Source organism: Lineus longissimus, chromosome 6 (genome assembly GCF_910592395.1).
Source record: "Lineus longissimus chromosome 6, tnLinLong1.2, whole genome shotgun sequence".
In the NCBI taxonomy this organism is placed as follows: domain Eukaryota; kingdom Metazoa; phylum Nemertea; class Pilidiophora; order Heteronemertea; family Lineidae; genus Lineus; species Lineus longissimus.
In genome coordinates, this window is record NC_088313.1 from 20,294,798 (window position 1) to 20,314,122 (window position 19,325).

The window sequence follows — 19,325 nt, forward strand, 5'->3', positions numbered from 1 at the left end:
TACTGTAGTGTCTTGTTTTGTACGTCTCTTTGACTCTGTGGGGCCCAATAGGCACATTTAAAGTTGAGAAAATAATCTGAATTTAGATTAATCCCCATTAGATGGAATACCTGTGCAATGAGTTCACAGATTGTCCCAGAAAGAAAGCGTAACTTGACCAAAATGGTGTTTCCTCTTGTTCCTCCTCCCCGAGTCCCTCACTCATCTGTCCATCAAAAAGCCCCAAGGAACAACACCTGGATCCTGATAATCAATTAACATACATGCAGGCTATCTATATCACATTTTATTACTTGCATAACAAAAGCACTTACCATGATAACAGAAATATATGAATATGACACAAACTAAGTACATCCGTCACCACAGAATAACTGCTACAATTCATTACAAGGATGAGTTTGATGTCAAGCAATACAAATCTTTTTGTAGGCAACAAACTCTATATGACGTTTCCCTCTGCCAACACTGTCTTCTCCTCCCCAATCATAACAACAAATATGTGTCATTTACGGGCTATAACAACAGAATATACAGATAGACATATCTACATGCTAGTCAAGATATGGCTTCTAAAACCTCCCTGCTGACACTCTACACAATCCTATTACTACACATAGAGTATCTGTCAATGTCAGAAAGAGGAGGTTTATCCTCAGTAAAGCTACTATTAACGTCACCATGACTACGAGTCTCGGCATTTTCCGCCTTCTTCTCTTTCTTATCCTCTTCACGTTTCTCCTCCTTTTTGTCCATTTCCTGTTTGAACTCTGTGAACTCATTGTTTATGCCCATCCCGCTGATATTAACAGAACTATCAGAAAACAGGATCGGTTTAGAAAGGATGGAGTCTTGGCGTATACATAAATTAGGACTTAAACTAGGACTCAATGGGATCGGAGGGGCATCTTCCTTTGTTGTTGTCGGGATTTTCACATCTGAACTGCTGCGTTTATGAGTACGTTTTTTCTTCCGTGTGGGGAAAGTGTCTGTAGCGATACTGAATCTCCTAATTTGGATCAGGTCCGATGAAGTACGTGATTTTTCTTGCTCTTTTTCCTTCTCACTCATCTCTTCTCTTGATTTTCTGTATTCATTGATGTGGTCGCTTGCCAACCCAAGCAGGAGGATACTGTTAAGTATTTTGAGAAATACCAGGCTGAAAATGGAAGTTCGTCCATATATAATATAAAGGAAAAAATGCCACTTTGGCCAGGGTACATTGTAGTTCCTTGTGAAATAGGCTGTCAGAAAAGTGATATTCTAAGCTTACCATAAATAGCCCAGGAAACATAAGAATATGCCCAGGTAACCATGAACTTTTAGGGACTGACACACGATCTTGAACAAGAGGCAACCAAGGGGCAACGGTGTGAAGCCCATTCTTCGTGACACAAGATCTGAATGGTCAGAAAATGCCTGAAAGAAAGAAAGAATGAAAATTATCTCAACTTCGTAGGTAAGTATACATGGATTTTTAGCCTAATAATTCTGGGTTAGGGAAATTGTGATACATCCCACTGGAGTATACTGTTGTATGATACCTGTCCATGCTTAAGACGGTCCTTTTCTGAGATAACCCATGTAATCATTTTCTGTATCTACAGTCTGACCCCACATCACCGAAGCATTTGTAAAACTTACATCTTTCTGTCTACTAATAGCTGTATCATATGCCAGGCTGATTGTATACTCTTTATAAACCTAGCAAAAAAAGAGAGAAAATGTGGTACACAAGGCTGAGAGGAGTTTTTGGGTGTTTAATTTGATGGTGAATTCCGCCTTTTTTCTCTTGTGTCAGATCTTTTGGTTGTTTTGGTTTTGAGAAAAGCCTTTTTCGATCTCATGTGAAGGTAGTCAATGAAAGGAAATCAATCTCTAGCTGTTGTCAAGTGAAAAAATGACTTAGCTATAGCAACTAACTGCCTCTCTTTCCGACTATCACTCCTCAACTTACATCTGAAGAAATGTCGTTGAACTTGACGATGAAGGCATGCTTCAGCCAATCGACCAACACTTCTGATATAAGCACCATTACGATATCAGGAACTAACTGCCATAGATGGTCTGAAAGGACAAAATATCATAAATACAACTCACTTACACTCTCCGCAAAACAGAGCTTCTTAACAATAAGCAGCTATAAGGATACGTAACCTTTGAAGTTGAGCCTACATGAATATTATCACTTAAATTTCATTGGTCATGGAAAAGCCAGCGACCAATCAAGAACAGGGTTACAAACTGACAACTGATGTCAGCTAACGAGGATATTGTCAGTGCCTCTAGTTTGACAAGTCTGTCAAAATATTATGGCTTACCAATGTTCCAGGAGAATTCTGTCATGTTCCTTATCAGTACTATGAATAGCAGAATGAGATAATGAAAGCGTTCTCTCACGTCGCTACAAGACATCTGGAACAGATTGTTCTTTGCAAACTTCTTGAACACACTTCCCTTGATCTCAACAAACTGGAAAGGGGAGAAAATACGATAAGAGGGCCTAAAATCGAACCACAAACAAACAATAGAGTGCTCTACAGCAGATCAAATATGAAAGATGCAAATCATATTTTTGGTAAGATATTCTAAAGACTCCTTGGAGTCGTTCCTGAGGAAGATTAGGCAAATACATGTAGATACAAATTGTGCCTACATGTAACTGTAGTGGTATACTCACAGAATATGAGCGCAGAATAATGATAAGAATACTTACATTATTTGACATCATGATTGTAAGCAAGGCTTTATTATGAGAGTTGAAGGCAACATTGAGACATATGGCTTGGAACAGGACCAGGATGGCGTGAAGAACTGGGTCAACTTGGTCAAGGAAAATGCAGCAGAAATTCAAAGCAATAATGGCATATAATTCTTCTCCCTAACACACAGACATCAACCCACAGACCAGTTTTCATCCCTTGAGCACATGCACATGTACATGTAGAGTGGACAGAAAGGATACAGACATAGAAGATGGCTAGAATCAAGTGTGGAATCACACCAATATGTTCACGTTTTCTATCTCGTGGTTCAGCTGCTGTCCAAAAGAGGGAGTCAAGGATGTCCTGTCCAAATGATGCGAACAATTTGTCTGCTATCTGAAAAAGATGCCAGGACAAATAATGACAGTGGAAAATTATGCCGGTAATGGTTTAAAGGGGGACAATAGGCAGAGAATAAGGGCAAAGAGCAAACAAATATAGGTCTGCAGGCATCGCAGTTCTCTGCAACTAAACCAGGGAAAGCTGCAGAATGAAAACTCTACAGTGATTAGGGCTGGAACCTATATTATAACTTTTTAGATAGCCTCTATGATAGTGGGGTCAAAAGAGCCTCCTTACCTCCAGCATGTTGAAGAAAATGTAGAGTTTGATGATAGCTTGTCCCCTGATGATATGGTACAACATGGAAGTGTCAACATAATGCATCATCAAACAGCACATAATCATCACAATACTCTTAAGTACATCACATATCTGGGCATGGTCGAGGATACGCCTTGAACTAGAAAGTAAAGAACACAAGGTCAGTGTGCATCAAGTCACATAAAAAGGCATTTCTTGTCAAGGGTAACATCACAAATAAACAGAAGGTATGGTACTGCAGAGGATTTTGACCATCTCCATACCTGTGAAAACAGACAGTGAAGCGGAGAGGCAAGAATTAGGAGACTTACCCAGCCTTTATGAATCCGCACGGATGGGTGAACACCTGAAGTAATGCCAGGATGAATCTGAGAGGCAGGAATGTAAAGATGAAGAGGAAAGCATCGGTGCACTGGAACAATCCAAACATGATGAACTGCAAGGGAAATAGAATAGAACATCATGACTCGACGATCTTTGAGAACTGAAATGAGGAAATCTCTACTGTTCAGGCAATACAGAGCTGACTGACAAGACACCCGTCCTCAGACAGACAAGGGTTGAATGGGACTATTTCTGATTTAAACAAGGCCAAAGAAGATGTTACACCAAAACTAACTAAGTCTCACCGATTCCATCTCCCGTGGGATCTGCATAAATGTGTACACCCTTTTCCTCTTCTCTGCATATTTGGCTTTGTCATTCTCAAGAAAGTAACCTCGGGTCAACTCAGACATGAAGTACTGGTACAGGGAAATATCTGAAACAGAACAATTCAACTCATTACACCTACAATATTTCCCTTATTTTGTATCTCTGTCAAAAGGACAAAACTAAATTATTGGTCTTTATTGTTCGTGGTGACCGAGCCTCGAGGTTACTTTATATGTCAGATTTCTTACGTGGTCTTTCGCCATCCTCCTCGTCATCTTCCGATGTACAGGAGCTACAAGAACTGATTGTTCTGAGTCGTCTCCTGACATAACTCCCATCGCCGTGCTTCGAACCAATTGTTTCAACCTTTTCTGTCATCTTGACTTCATTCTTAGCTCTGAAAGGTAGAGAACAAAACAATAAAACAGACACTCAGTTTGCCATCAATATCATGGTGCATGATTAACACAAAACACACTACTGCTGAATTTTAAGTGGTTGAAAAAGACGAAATTATGATCATTAGACCTGACAAATATCCAGAATTAAAAATAAGTAGGGGCCGAAGCCTATTTTAACTATCGAATTCTAGGGTCAACATTATCAAATAGCCTAATCAATTGTGTTGGCCTGATACTGATAGTGATAACCCCAAACTGCATGCAGACTGATAACCCCAAAATCAAAAGATGTCTTGCCATCAGGTCATCGAGGCAATGTAGGGTCACACGAGATAATTTGTCAGGCTATAGAGTCGACTATCTAGGCCTACTCTATACTACATGTACTGGACCAGTCTAATACGAATAGACTGAGACTGGGTCTGGATTTCTTGCTCTCTCTTCCTCTTCCGTCGTCTGAACCAATTCTTCCGTATCAGGGAGAATCGATATAACTATAACCGAACAGATCATGATATACATTTCATATGACTAACAAAATATGGTTTAAAGGCGTAAATTTTAAGGAAGAATTTACAAAAAACGAAAAATCCACTTACACGAAATGGCGAAAAGCTACTTACAAACGTACCAGAAGTTGTTTGCGTTGTAGTCGCTCAAAGACGTCGACGTCCGTTATTGCCGGGCTTGCGAAAATAAAAATCGGGACAGACTGTCTCTGATGTGCGGTGACAAAGGAAAATGACAAACTTGATGCGAATTTGAGGCAAAATGTGCTAATTACAAGAAATTCAAAATAGTATATGACAGGTTCTGATAAGACATCATTAAGAGGACACCTTAGAGCATGGAGGTAATATGTAAAGTCAAGGACTTAGTGAGCCCCCCTTTAGGTCGGGGGAGCTCCCCCGAACCCCCCTACGAGCATATGTTAAGTGCAAGCTCTAACAACTACAGCTGTTACAATGGGGGGGACACCCCCCAAACCCCCCTCCGTCGACATAGGTTTTTACCAGTGCGTTGGGGGGAAGCTCCCCCCAAACCCCCCCGGTGGACAGTCAACTAGCCCTTCTGTGTCATACTGCTGGAGGGGGGGGGTGCGATGGGACCATCCATATAGTTCCTTCCGACACATTTTTGTTTTGGTAATGTAATACATTGTGATTGTCCTTATTCACGGGAATCGGGCGTTTCCAGTGATATACGACACTTAAATGGATTGTCCTCGTGCATTCACTTTGGAAACGCATTTTAAAATAGATGTTACGTCCTGTTAATGGGGCACGTCATCATCGCGTACATTTGGGAAAAACTCCCTAACGAGACCGGAGCAGACGGCTGAAAGTAGTTTAATTATTGGCCGCTAGGGTTCAGAATGTCGCTCACCCGAATTTTTCACTCAACTTTTGCTAAATAGAGCTAGTTCTAGTTTGTAATTCATTTTGATACTTCAGATTTGGGCAGTTGACCAATATAACTTAGTCGTCAGTGTGGTTTTAAGCAGGGAAAACGTATTTGTTTTTCTTAAAGTGCCTTTTTGGACGGGTGTGTGCGATTGTTTTGTTTTTATGTCACGTGACCTCGATCATGTCGACACAAAATTGAAATAAACCACCCTTTTCTGTCATTATTTAGGACGGATATTTCTCTGATAAAAATATTAATATAATTGGCCAATTTCTTAGGCATATGATGTAGCGAATTCCCATGAAGATTTAAATTAATTTCAACCAATGGGATAGCAACCACCACCGGAAGATCGCGGAGAAATCGGTAAACTCAACGGAGTTAATTCAGAAAAATACCAAAAAAAATTGTTTGTAGGATATACAATCTCTCTTTATTTCTCATCATTCATTTACATTATCTACTCCCGCACACACGTGTATCTTAAGAGCCCCTCCTAAAGGGGGGCTTATAAATTAGAGGACAATCAATGAAGAACATGAAGTCGTAACTTATTTCACTGTCATTTATTGACATTCTGATTTCTGACATCATAATTCTAACTGCACAGTACATTGTACATGGAATATATCAGGTGGAAGTCAATTTTGGTTCCAATACCTGCATGGAGAATGGCCAGATTGAACTCTTACAGTCATGAGAAGAGTAACCTTCTTATGGACTATCCAGAGGTATTCCCTCCGCGTAGCCATTGCTGGCACCAATAGTGTAAGGGCCTACATTGTCACTGTTCTTTATTATTTTCAATATACATGTTCATCTATTCCTTCTCTCATTGATCAATGTTAAGTACTGAACTAATGAAGTAAATCACTTATTCAAATGGACAGCTGGCCGGGTGTGCCAGACTGAAGATGATATAAATGTACTGACCTTATAGCTTATTCATGTAGGACCATATCAACACTGATCAGAGACGAGACACCAATAACATTCACAGCACCGTCATAATAATGCTTCATTGGCAACAAAAATATACGAAATCGCCACTACCCCCCTGGAGCCATTACCAACCCTTTTCTTTAAATACTGACTCATATTTACAACTACATTGTATTAAAGATCTTGAGAGAACCACAGACAACCAAAATACTGGATAATCAAAATAGTTCTGCAACCACTACTCATTCGAGTCAATGAAGTATTTTTGAACTCCAGATTTTGTCAAGGACTGCAAGAAGATTTTGAATGATAGACTATTTAAGTGGTTATTCAGTATTTGCATTACCCAATAAACTTCTTAGACAGACACAATGAAGACAACAATGATACATGTAAAACATTCACTATGTATAATTTAAATCCATCAAAAGTTTATAATTGACTTCACGGGAAGAGAATGTCCACTTCTTTCTCTAGCTGTTGCCCATTTTCTCCAGCGAGTTTGCAGTAGTGTTTGGCAGCAATCCTGTTGCCCATGTTAATCATGAATCGTGCGTATTCCAAGAAGACTGCTTCTACAAGTGGAGCTGATACACTGGTTAAGGAATCGAACACAGGCAATTATACAAACACAGCTAATTAACTCAGTGTTTGCGTGATTGGCGGACTCTGTAGCTGTTGGTTGTCTGAGGACAAGCCTTCCGTATCCGTAGCCTTCAGTAAAACTCTTGTAACATGGCCAGCAGCACTGAAGGCCTAATTTCTTGTTTGGCTCTGATCAAAAAAGGATACTGGTCGTCTCATTCTTCTCCAGGAGGCCGAACTCCATACAGGCCTCGACGAACAGGGTTGCTCGGTCAAAGTGTCGCATACCATACAACATCTCCACAATCTTATAGAACTGACCCAGTGAGAGTAGGACTAGGATGGCTTTACCCTGAAAACAAAGTACGGAAAAGTGTACATCAGCATTAAAACTAAAAGAAGACTCAGATGAGATGTTAAACGTCACAGATATAAGCAACAAACAAACCTTCTGGTTGACGCTAGTAGAGCAGAGATGATCCACCCATCTCCTCATCACCTCCGCACACTCGTGATAGTTTAGAGTCGCCTTGGCCAGCCATGCTGCTTGATTCCATGCTCCATACGTCTGCAAGTACCGGCAGGCATCCAGGCCCTTGTCGATCAAACATAGGAGCTGGACACCTTCAGACAACTTGCCGCTGGCTATCAGGTTGGTGGCGACTAACTTTATGGTACTTTGTGATGCTCCTGATGACCGGATGCTGGCCACCAGGCATGCCCTGTGGAAAGAAATATTACAGTTCGAGAAAGATAACCAGAGACAAATCATCGCCAAGAAGAAAAATGGTTGACGAAGTATGTGAGACAATACCAAGTGAGCAGATGGAGACCTCATCATCAAACCTGCCTAACTGAGTTCCATCCCCACCAATACTAAGAAATGAAGTGGTTTCATTAGCGGTGACTGATGGCCATCTCCACCCTTTTGCTATGGACAACTCACCTCAGACAGTCCACATAATAGTTATCGTTATCTGCTTCAGTCTCTAACAGAAGTTGCACGGCTCGGTCTGTCTGACCAAGAAGCATCAGAGACTCGGCACACTTCTTTGTGTGTTCATAGGTGGCACGTTTACTCTCATGAAGAGCTATACGGTCAAGTTGATATTTCTAAAATAGAGACACAGAAGAATCGTGAGTGCACAGGAAATGAGTCGGAGAATGGACAAGTCACAAAATGTGTCACTAAGCACAACTCGGGGAATAGTCAACGAAAGCACCAGTCAACCTACCTGGAAGCTAGCACTGTCACATAACAGATCATGGCAAGTTTCCAACGGTTTATCCTTCACCCATTTCCATTCCGAAGACGCGTCACTGTCTGCACTTTTGTTGTCGTCAAATGTAACCAGGTCGTTCACATCCCTTGTTTGGGGTGTTGGGGGAATGAAGAGGTCGGTGGAGTCGGTCCTTGACATGGCACTATGGATGCTGGATCGGCTAGGTGACTGGAATAAGATTTCAGATAAAGATGAAGCGTAGCCCATCTTTGCTGGACTGATATTTGAGACAAGACCATGCTGTCAATTACTGGACCCCATCAGAAACTAATAGCGAGAAACATGCATCCTGCTGTTCTTTTCTTAGTCATGGTAGTCTAGGGTCAAGATAGTACCAGAGATCCTTACCAGACTGTGCCCCTGGAGAAACCTTGGTCTGGGTGATTCCTTCAACCTATCCTCACAAGTTACAACTCTCTGCCGCTGCTCAAACAATAATTGGTGTACTGTACCTTACTCATGGGTCCAGTTTTCTCTGATCTCAGATAGTGCAGCGCTATCTCCCAGAATTCTAGCTCTGATTCATCCCCAAACAGCCTAGCTGCCAGGAGACATCGCTGGGCTGTACCAAACTGGCAACATGGCAGGTATGACTTGAGGTTACTGGAACAGACACAAGTCATCAATCATTAAAACTTGCATTCAAAACTATTTCAAAAGAAGTCGAACCAATCTTGACATCTGTAACACCTTTCAACATCAGCTGTCAACTTATACCCCTTTCAGGAGAAGAAAAAAACGCAGATCCTCAAAAGATCGAAAATGTCGCATTTCTGAAAATTTCAGATAATCTTTGTCAGAGGTTTGTGCTTACTTATCCATGATCTCAAGCTCCTGATTGACAGCTTTTTGGATTTCGAGATAGTCCTCGCCCAGATCATTGAGATGCATCGTGAACTCTTTGTTCCACGGTTGATGCTGGATCAAACACTTGATGGTCATAGCAACCTTTGGTGTCATGAGGTGCGGGCTGAAGATAGGATCTGAAGATAGAATTCAAATTGAAATGCAAAATCACAAAAAGCAAACAAAAAGTTATCAACAAGAATGAATGATCGCAGCGACAAAAGTCAAACCCAGCAGTGACGGGTTTTACCCCCAGATTAGATTTTTTGTCAAACACAGCAACAGCTACAATCGTAGGTCATCACAATCTAAATCCCTCGTTTGCGCACTGCCTTACCTGGAATAGTGTATTCCTCATGTGGAGATGATGCAACCTTCAACTTGATATCAATCACTCTGATACAGCCATCAGCTGAGGAGAACACAGGCTTGTCAGACGCGGCCCAGTCAGCGTCATGAATACGAGCAACTTCTTTTGGACTTTTGATGGAACTCACTAACTCCAGCTGAAGTTACAACACAAAGAATTGTAAGAAACTGGAACTAATAGCTGTAATGAAATGGCAGCGCACAATTTTACAGTTTAGTAAAGCTTTCACAAGCGATCGAGTTCACGTAATCATTTTAGGTCAACGTGACGGCATGATACCTAAGTTCAAACTGTTCTCCCTTATCTTCAGGACCTGGTAGAACCCCCTGTCCCTTTAGAGCACCAGTTGGCGTTTGCAGATCAGTGAGACCTCATGCTCAAAAGATATGCTCAGACAGTCAGGATGACTAGAATTCAAATAAGAAAATCGCAAAGTAATACATACATCTTTGGCATCCCATATGCCGATCCCGTCATTATAGAGGACAAGGAGTTTCTGGTTGCCTCGGCCTGGAGCAAATTTCACCTTTCTGATCCAGCCGCGATGAGTAGGTACAGCCCTGTACAATAAAAGAATGGTTCTAGAATGAGGAAGGAGACTTTTGATAAGTGGCTATACATGTAGATGGCACAGTGAGTCACATACATCTTCGGAGCCCAGACTTATTTCCCTGTATATCAGCAATGACCTATGACTGTAACACAACTTTTTAAAAGATGGAAAGTTTGCAATGCTGACTCTTCCCAAAAGAGGTTCTCTGGTGTGTTTATAAACTGCCTCAAAGCACATTGTACCTCAACCAGAAGGGGAACTTAGTAGTCAGCCAGTCAAGAATCCAACACTTGACTTCTCAATCATGAGACTGACTACACTAATGTATTCTATCATCTATGACTCAATCAGATCACAAACCTCGATACGCGTGACTTGAGATCCCATATGTTGAGATTACCGTCGACGTCCCCTAGCACCATGAGTTCTCCCTTCCAAGCAATGCACGTAATACTCCCCATGCCACCCTACAAAAACAAAAACAACTGATGTGAAATTCTCCAGACCAGAACAAAGTTTTTTGCTTCTGACTTTGTTCTGTTTTTTCCAAACTCTTTCTTTTGGCAGAGTTAGGTTAGCTGTGGTTTAGTAATAGTAGTTTGAGTACAGGGTACTGAAACTACGCCATACACATACAATAGTGTTCTTATCCTGCATCTGTGCCAGGAATTCTAATGACTAGTACAAAGAGAAAATCTTGTGGAGTTACTCTACCAAGGTATCAAAAGACAGGGCCTTCGTACAAACAACCTCTCCCCTCTGGCTCTGTTCGATCGTCAGGCTAGGTTACTTACGTCTGGTGGTACTTTAGATCCATCTTTGATCATGTTTCCCTCGACGATAAAGTGATACAGCAAGCCGTCAGAGTCTGTGAAGACGAAGTGTTCTCTGGCGCATACTCCGCTGCCCGTAGACTTTGTGTCACTCCTGATGTGGAAGATAATCCATTATGAATGATACAATACAATGTATGTGCCATCAGTCTGTGAGCATTTGCACAAGGCAGTAACAGAGAATTGAATACCGATAGTAAAATTCTACACAACACTGGAAAATTTAACGAATATAAAAAGTACTGTTCACAGTTTTTGTTCTATTCTTTATATTGATTCCAACAAGGTACAAGATTAACAGATGAGAATCAAATACTATTTTTTTATCTGCTACTTCTTTTGAACTTTTGGCCAGATTATCTTGATCCAGTCAGTTTTTTTCCCACCCCCTGCCTTTCTCCAAGGACAACACGAGCAGAATATAGACAGCCTTTCCTCTACAGTCAGAGCAACATCAAGTCGGTGAAGTGTCTGAATGGTGTCCTCATGTGAAGTGATCTCTGCATGCGCATTGGCCATAACAGCCACCAAGAAATTCACCAGAAGAATTGTTACGACCATTATGAAGATGATATGTAAGAGCTGCAACTGGGTGGAAAAACCAAAGTCAAAATCTTTCAGTGACAGCGCGCTCTGCATCAACAGGAAGGTCGAGTACAACCCAGAGAAGAAATCCTTAAAATCATCTTTCTCACAAGCCACACCAAGGATTTCAGTAAAGGTGTAAGAAAATGAAATCAAGATGATGAAAAATATGATTGAAAATTCGGCCATTTTGCTCATCATGTGCTGGAATCCTATGACGAATTTCCCAATCTCGGGTACCAGTTGAATAAAGTATAGGATTGTCCATATCACTGCGATGCGTCCAAGAAAATAACTTGATATGAATATTTGAAATAAGATTTCAAATATCTGATCATCCAAGGTAAAATAGAAGACATACAGACTGACATACGTCACGATGAATGTGACACAACTGACAAACTGGCAAACACGATAAAAGACATTACTGACAACTCCCTTGCCATTGCGTGGAACCTTGACGTTCTTTGGCTTGCGATGCACAATGGCCATGATGAGTTCAAAAATGTCAAAAACAATGCTAAGGCCTGCATATCCAAGAGCAATATAAACCAAATATACTCTGTAACTTATCGCTGTTTGATTATCTCCTTCATTTGCTTTCAACAATTCCTTGGTAGCATTCGAGCCCAGAAAATGCTGGATGGCACAAGTGAGAGGCATGCTGTTGCGTTGCAAGTAGACCTCAGTATGTGTTGCATTCAGGATGAAGAATATCTCACTCTCACCAGTTTCCCTACGGATGATACTTAATACAAGTCCACCTGTGAACCAATCCCTCAAGTTCATTGCAAAAGCAAAGAAACATACTCGCACAAGAAACCAGATGAGTGCATACGGAATATTGTTATGGATTTTCCGGCGAATCCATTCATTAACTACAGCATTTCTAATGAGGTCACTCATCTCCACGGACTGCAGCTGATCATGGGTGACCATTTGCAAGTCAAGCAGCGGAGACTGATTGACTCGATCCCCCCCTGCTGATCGGCAATATTCAGACACATCATAGCTGGCCTGATGGAACAGATCAATAGCAGATGACATTTCTGTGAATCTGTAAACACCCTCCGTTTCAAGAACCTCGAGAAAGAGTTTAAACTGCCCAAGTCTAGAAGCCAGTTCTAACGGTCGTAACTTCTGGGAGTTCTCACAGTGCAGCAGTTTCTCTCTGTCTTCTACAGATGGGTGAATAGACAGAACCTCCCGACACAGTATCTTATAAACACTGGCCTCCTCGAAGTTGAGATAACTGCCCCATATCAAAGCATGGATAATGTTCCCCTCACAACCATCTTCAGCAACGAGCACTTCATGCGGGTACTTCCGACACAAGTAACACAATATTTTAGTTGCGCCACAAACTGCTGCCAGCGTCGGCAGTTTGGTGAATGAACAAACTGCTATAAGACTAAGATCCCTCAAGCGGCCTCCCGCTATTGCAGAATCATCGAACCTCTTTCGATTTAACACAGTGTTATCCTGAAGAAAATAGTCTGACAAATCACACCCATTCTTATCAAACAATAACAAGAGACTCTGGAGGTCATCATTTTGAATCGCATCCACAACAAGGTTCATGTCCAGTACATTCATCTTGCTCGAATTGGTATGACGTCCACTGAACATGTTGTCAGTTCTGACTCTAGGGTACACCTGGCTAATCCTGCATCAAATGTCTGATTATGAAATCCAAGCGTTTATAGCATGTGTATGAGAAGATTTCGCTTCAATGTTCAATGATGAGAAAAACTGAATGCATGTCACTCATAGAAAAAGGCTCCGGTATGAGTGAGGAACATGTCAGCATAAGGTTAACATTTTCCCTCAAGATATTGATCAAATATAAGAGAATACTCTGGTCAGAGGGTATGATCTAACGATCAGAGAGTCAAAGCACTCGACATCACTGTCTACGTGTTATGTAACATCCCATAAATACTAATCTTATCAGATTGCATTGTAAATATTTTCAATGGTGAAAATAATCAGAATACAAATATTTCAACTTAGCATTATGTTCTCACGCCAGGAAATGTTTAAATTACCCACGATAAATATCGTTTTGATCAATAAGTTTGGGTAATTATTTACACTCTGTCTACCAAAGTTCACGAGTGTTTGTTCATCCATGGCTGATCTGTGATAACGTTGTAGCTATATGGAGATGAAAGAAACTTATTTACCTTCCAATTGGATCCAAACTTCCTGTGGAGGCAGACGTCGATAGGTCCTGCATGCTGGTGCTGCTGCCTAGACTCTGTTCTTGATTCATCATCTTCTTCCGCAGAGATTTTAGATTATGGGCTGGAGACCATTCCTACAGAATGGAGACATGTTTTGTATAAAATGGGCTGAAGTAACACTAATGCTACTAACATGCACAAAGTATTTGAGTGCTGAAATTGTACAGAATGACGGGACTGTCACAGATTGTCGAGATGTGTAATTCTCTGGTTAGGTTCAATGTTTTCATGGCCAAGTATATAAACCATCTACAGCGATCTGGTTTTATAGCCGAGTGTCCTCCACCTAGCCAGTCCCCCCAGTGAATGACAGGTCCGACTTAGTCATCTCTCAACGCAAAGAAGGTTCAGCAACAAGAATTCTAAATGAAAAGGAGTACCGGGTCTTGGTAGCTAAACTCACCAGAGCAGTGATATGCGGAAAGTTCTTGGGCATTTCTCTGAGTAGCAGGCCAGTGTTGAGGTCCCAGAGCTCAAATGGTTTGTCTTTGAACACAATCACAAAATATTGCCTGAAGTGAACAAGATTTCATGCTATAATCTGTCAATCGTAGCCAGGACTATTTGGAGACATGTCAAGTTTGTACTCTGTGTATCAGTCACCGTATTTGACGAAACTGAAATCAGAGTGAGTTTCAGTGAGTTTAGACAGACTGAGCATTACAAGTACATGCATCCGCATTAACTGAATAGGAGTATCACTTCTCCTGGACAGGGTGTGACTTACTTTAGGTGTGAGATCTTGATCATCTCCATAGGAGACTCCTCATCTCTGTTTGTGCGGAACTGGGTGATTTTGCCTGAAAAAAGTTATAAGTTCAGTGCTTTTGCCAGGATCTGAAAAGGGTAGGATATTTTGTCCTTTTAATGGAAAGGTGCAGGGAGTAGTTTTAGCCAGAAGGGGCAGAAAATTATGTGGCAAAAGGTTCAACTGACTGACGATATTTACCTGTATGCATGTCCACTTGGACCAATTCATTTTTCACGAGGCCACTTGAGCCAGCATTGGGATAGGCAAAGGATAGGAAACTGCTCAGGCTCACCCATTCTATTCCCCTGGAAGGAAATAATAGAATTTTGTGGAAACAAAGAGGATACTATGTGATACACTAGTACTGCAAAACAAGAACATCAATATGACTATCAAGAAAGCCCTTTGCATACTATGAGCTGACAGCTCAAATTCAGTGCTAGTTGTTGACAAATTATATTATCACTTACCTGACTTGGCAAGTATGAATGCTGTACTCTCTCCATAACTGACCACTGGAAAGGTTGAAGACTTGAATTATGCCACTGGTGGTCCCTGAAATATCAAGTTACAAATTCACAGTGGTTTGCTCAACAGGATCTGATGTCAGCAAGAAACTTTTTCAATCAAAAGTCATCCAAGTTTAAGCAGTGGCCAATGACTTCGATTGAGAGGTGTCCTCAAGACAGACTACTGAGGCCATCCAATGCACCTAGATGAAGTGGATAGGCATTTTTAATTAATGGCAAATTCCAGAACTTTCATGGCAAGAAACTTACCAACTGCTAGTAGTGGCTGGTAGATGTTCCAATTCTTTGTCGTGAGTGGTGGACACATCCTCAGAACATGCGGTGGGGCAGCTACACCATTCAACATCCCGGTCAGAACGAACTTCAGAAAGATACCGTGCTTCTGTGCACTGGGCTGGCCTTCCAGAACAATCGTCTCCGACTGGCCAAAAAGATCGCAAAGCGCTGACTTGGGGAATGGTTTGTTACTAGTAGCTTGAAGTGTCATCCTCGTCCCGGGAAAAGCGAACTGCTCTTGGATGCTGTAGCCGGGAGTGTAGAGGGGAGAAAGGGCTGGCATGGTGGAGGAATGGGACTGCTGACCACCCTAGCAAAAGCAAGGTTAATAGCTATTAGAATGGACTCAATAGGGCAGCATTCTAACTAGCTACATGTTCTACAGCATTAGTTATTAAAATCTTCTGCCAGGAAACTATGCCTAAGTATATTCTTAAAAGCTTTGGCATACCAGGTTAGCAAAAAGGATTTGATATCAGGGATGAAATCAGAATCTATGTATACAGGGTTCTATTAAGATTAACATGCACAAGGATCAAAACCAAGGGAACTTCTTTCTAAATTCTCTAAGAAGCTACATGTACTAACATACAGGTACATGCAAGGTTATGGGAGGGGGGGGGAAGATTGTGACTATAAGATATCACTTTTAATCAACTTTACATGACTAGAAAGTAGTCAGCAAGATGAAACAATTTTTCAACTAGTTCAGGTATTTAGTCCCAAAGAAATAATGGCGCTGACGATGAGACAGGTCTCCACATTCGATTCCTAGTATCAAACTTACATGATTCACATCGACTGTCTTCAGATCCCAGAACAACACCTTACTGTCACTCATTACCAGGGCGACAGTCTTCTCAGTAATTGGACAGCAAGCTACGGCAAAGACACGGTTGTTTTTGGTCACACGCAATGGATCTGACTGCGCTCGCAGGTCATATACCACATCCATCGGGGTTTGGTTTGGCTCGTCTGAAACTGGAGAACAATTATGATTTAGTTTATGCAAAGTTGGACAAAACAAAAAAATCGACTGTTTTATGGGATGTCTCGGTCAAACGTTCTCTCACCTGACCCAGTGGCTCTATCTGGTGACTGACTGGTGGTACCTCTCCTCCGTATTCTAACAGATATTCCACCATTTTCATGCAGCGCCATTATGACATCTCTCTGTCGACATGGTAACACCTAAAAGATTCAACACGACATGAGAAAATAGCTTAACTGACCTCAACATTGGCAGTCATAAGTGATTTTTTCTGACAATTTATCAAAATATTGATAAAATCACCTACCCTACTGAATGGCGAGCCTGTCCTGTCCAGCGAGATGATGCCGACTGTCTGGTTGATCTCAAGGTCAAGGATGAGAACCTCTCGTGAGTAAACCAACAAGATATGGTGGCGACATGACTGATGGAACGCCAGCTGAATACATTCATTCAGGGCAATCGATTCTTCATCCTGGGACCTGAAAAAAGACATTGCTAACTTAAGGAATGCACTTGTTTTAGAGGTACTTTTGAAGTTATGAATATCCCGAGGTCTTAATATTCTTGTCTTAGTACAACAGGTAGGGTTTTTGACAAAATTTGTTGTTACAACTAAATGCCCAGGATCACACTCCATAAGTAACACCTCGTTCTAAACTCTTCAAGGACAGAAAGTTGACAATGTTAAGTGTGAAAGCAATCCTCACCTTTGTTTGCCCTGCTCTCCCACCAACATGCTCGTCATCCTCTTCAGTGTATTCTTCGACTTTTTGTCAAGGTTGCTGGCAGACGAACCGGACCCTTGGTTACCGTTGCCAGGGCTTGAAATGTAAAACTTCTTCCCCTGACTTGACGGAAGTTTGGACGCTGTGAAATCCTCAACAAACACAATGCAGTCTTGACCAAGAACTGTAATAAAGATGAAAATCTTCAACTTTTTTTATGTCAACATGAAAAGCAGTTTCAAAGTACAGCGTCAATTCCGAACTTGACTACAATCGAAAAATATTACAATACAACTTCTTTATTTCAAGGAAACTGCAATCACAGATGAAGGTGTTTAGGCAGGCATGGTGTTCCCATGTTGGACTGGACATGTTTCAATTATCAAGGAGACTGTTCAGGAAGGTTCTACTGCACTTACAAGCGACATGTGAAGGATCAAACGGATCAAACGAGAAGGATAGAAGAGTGTCTGAGTAAGGCTTCTTCCAGAGTTTGGTACCAGTGTCTGCATTCCACAGCACTAAGGTCGCAGGTGGGTGGAGTGCGGCTAGCAAGTCATGGGAGGCATCCTGGGTGCTCAACCATTCCAAATCTGAAAACCACAATGAACAGGTTATGTACTCTAGTCACAAATAACCGGGCATTTATCAAATATCAAAGAGTCCTTCCATCCACCGGTAAGGTCAGCTTGTCTTCAGATGTCTTTCTCTCTTTGGTCATCACTGACTTCATGTACAAGACCTCGAATTGCTAAGGCCACCTTGCAGACAAGACAAAGGTTATTATGGCGTATTGGTTCATGGTACATGTTATCATACTGTCTACCGGCATGTATTTACATCAACAGTGACATGTATCCTACCTGAAACTGGTTTCTGCCCCTCAGAGAACTCAGATTTGACACCAGCTTGCGCTACATCCCAGACAACTATCTTTCCACCAGCGTCGGCTGAAGCTAACCGAAGAGTGTAAGGGCTCATCAAATCATGGTGATAGTTCTCTCTGGCCCATTTCACCTGAAATGGAAGGGACAGCACTTTACAATGTCGTATTTATATATCACCATCTTTCTTCTCCCCCTTTTCTGAAAGCTCAGTGTATAAGACTGTTATAGAGGCTATGTATGTGTGCCGCAAGTATAACTGATAAACATCTGGTATGACAGAATGTATTCAATGTCAATGAGGTAAGGAGGACAAGCTTACCCTGACAACTTGTGACTTGTGTCTCTCAAGAGTCTGGATAACCTGGACAGTTTTAATTTCGATGACAGTGACCAGATTTTGACATCCATACGCCAGCATGCCCTGCCAACCCCTGAAATAAGATGGATGTGTTGATGGTGATGATGAAGATAAGATTAGAATGCAAGTTTTGTGACATCCTATTGACCCGACAGTCTGAGGTTATATCAGAATGGATCATGACTTGTGTCTGTTATCCATCACTTTCCCTCAGATGTCCCTTCTATATCTGAAATCGTCTTTGAGCTCAGGCTCTGCCACTGTAGACTGGATGACCTGATCGTTTGACACATCTGGGAAAATGTACATACATATGTACAGGGAAATGTACAGGGGCAAATGGGGTGGATTTCTTCCTCTTCTTACCAGTCACAAGCATCTTTATTCTGAACATTTAGAATGCCAGTTAATGTTTTTGGGGATAGTTTCATGATATTCTTTATGTATTTTGTGTCTGATTAGAAGTTCATGGAATGTGATACATGATTTTGATCACTTTTTACTGCACAAAATCATGAAAAGTGAAAATCTGCCAACGAGACAAGCAGCGCCTCTTGCGACGACAGTAATACTAAAAGTTAACATAAAATGTGGAACAAATTGATAAACGGGTTACTGATAGATATAAACAAGCAATACACAAAACAAGTTGCTGACTGCACTAGAATTATAGTGAACTGAATATCTTGAATCGATCTTCGTAATTGTAATTTTATTCGTCATTAGTGAAC

The 19,325-nt window shown here is 41.4% G+C and overlaps 2 protein-coding genes across 3 annotated transcripts; both read right to left on the bottom strand.

The window, feature by feature from the left end:
* Positions 1-271: 271 nt before the first annotated feature.
* LOC135488994 (transmembrane anterior posterior transformation protein 1 homolog) lies at positions 272-4,572 on the bottom strand. The gene is made up of 12 exons (XM_064774045.1): positions 4,551-4,572; positions 4,271-4,419; positions 3,998-4,128; positions 3,680-3,804; positions 3,345-3,507; positions 2,966-3,101; positions 2,717-2,814; positions 2,322-2,472; positions 1,958-2,067; positions 1,645-1,704; positions 1,274-1,419; positions 272-1,159 (listed from the first exon to the last, which is right to left on the bottom strand). Exons 2-12 carry the CDS (start codon positions 4,398-4,400, stop codon positions 595-597), a joined length of 1,815 nt encoding a protein of 604 aa, XP_064630115.1. The 5' UTR covers positions 4,401-4,419; positions 4,551-4,572; the 3' UTR covers positions 272-594.
* A 1,534-nt stretch (positions 4,573-6,106) lies between these two features.
* Positions 6,107-19,141, bottom strand: LOC135488993 (WD repeat-containing protein 11-like). Of its 2 annotated transcripts, none has more exons than XM_064774044.1 (25): positions 18,961-19,141; positions 18,556-18,667; positions 18,213-18,366; positions 17,769-17,942; positions 17,332-17,533; positions 16,929-17,103; positions 16,704-16,821; positions 16,418-16,611; positions 15,604-15,775; positions 15,295-15,379; positions 15,023-15,129; positions 14,801-14,873; positions 14,477-14,585; positions 14,014-14,147; positions 11,204-11,336; positions 10,770-10,876; positions 10,302-10,416; positions 9,824-9,992; positions 9,455-9,623; positions 9,093-9,243; positions 8,593-8,808; positions 8,304-8,470; positions 7,806-8,079; positions 7,565-7,709; positions 6,107-7,359 (listed from the first exon to the last, which is right to left on the bottom strand). In XM_064774044.1, exons 1-25 carry the CDS (start codon positions 19,023-19,025, stop codon positions 7,217-7,219), a joined length of 3,663 nt encoding a protein of 1,220 aa, XP_064630114.1. In that variant the 5' UTR covers positions 19,026-19,141; the 3' UTR covers positions 6,107-7,216. The 2 variants fall into 2 exon arrangements, with proteins under 2 accessions (XP_064630114.1, XP_064630113.1); XM_064774043.1 differs by having other exon boundaries at positions 15,604-15,940.
* Between the last annotated feature and the right edge of the window lie 184 nt (positions 19,142-19,325).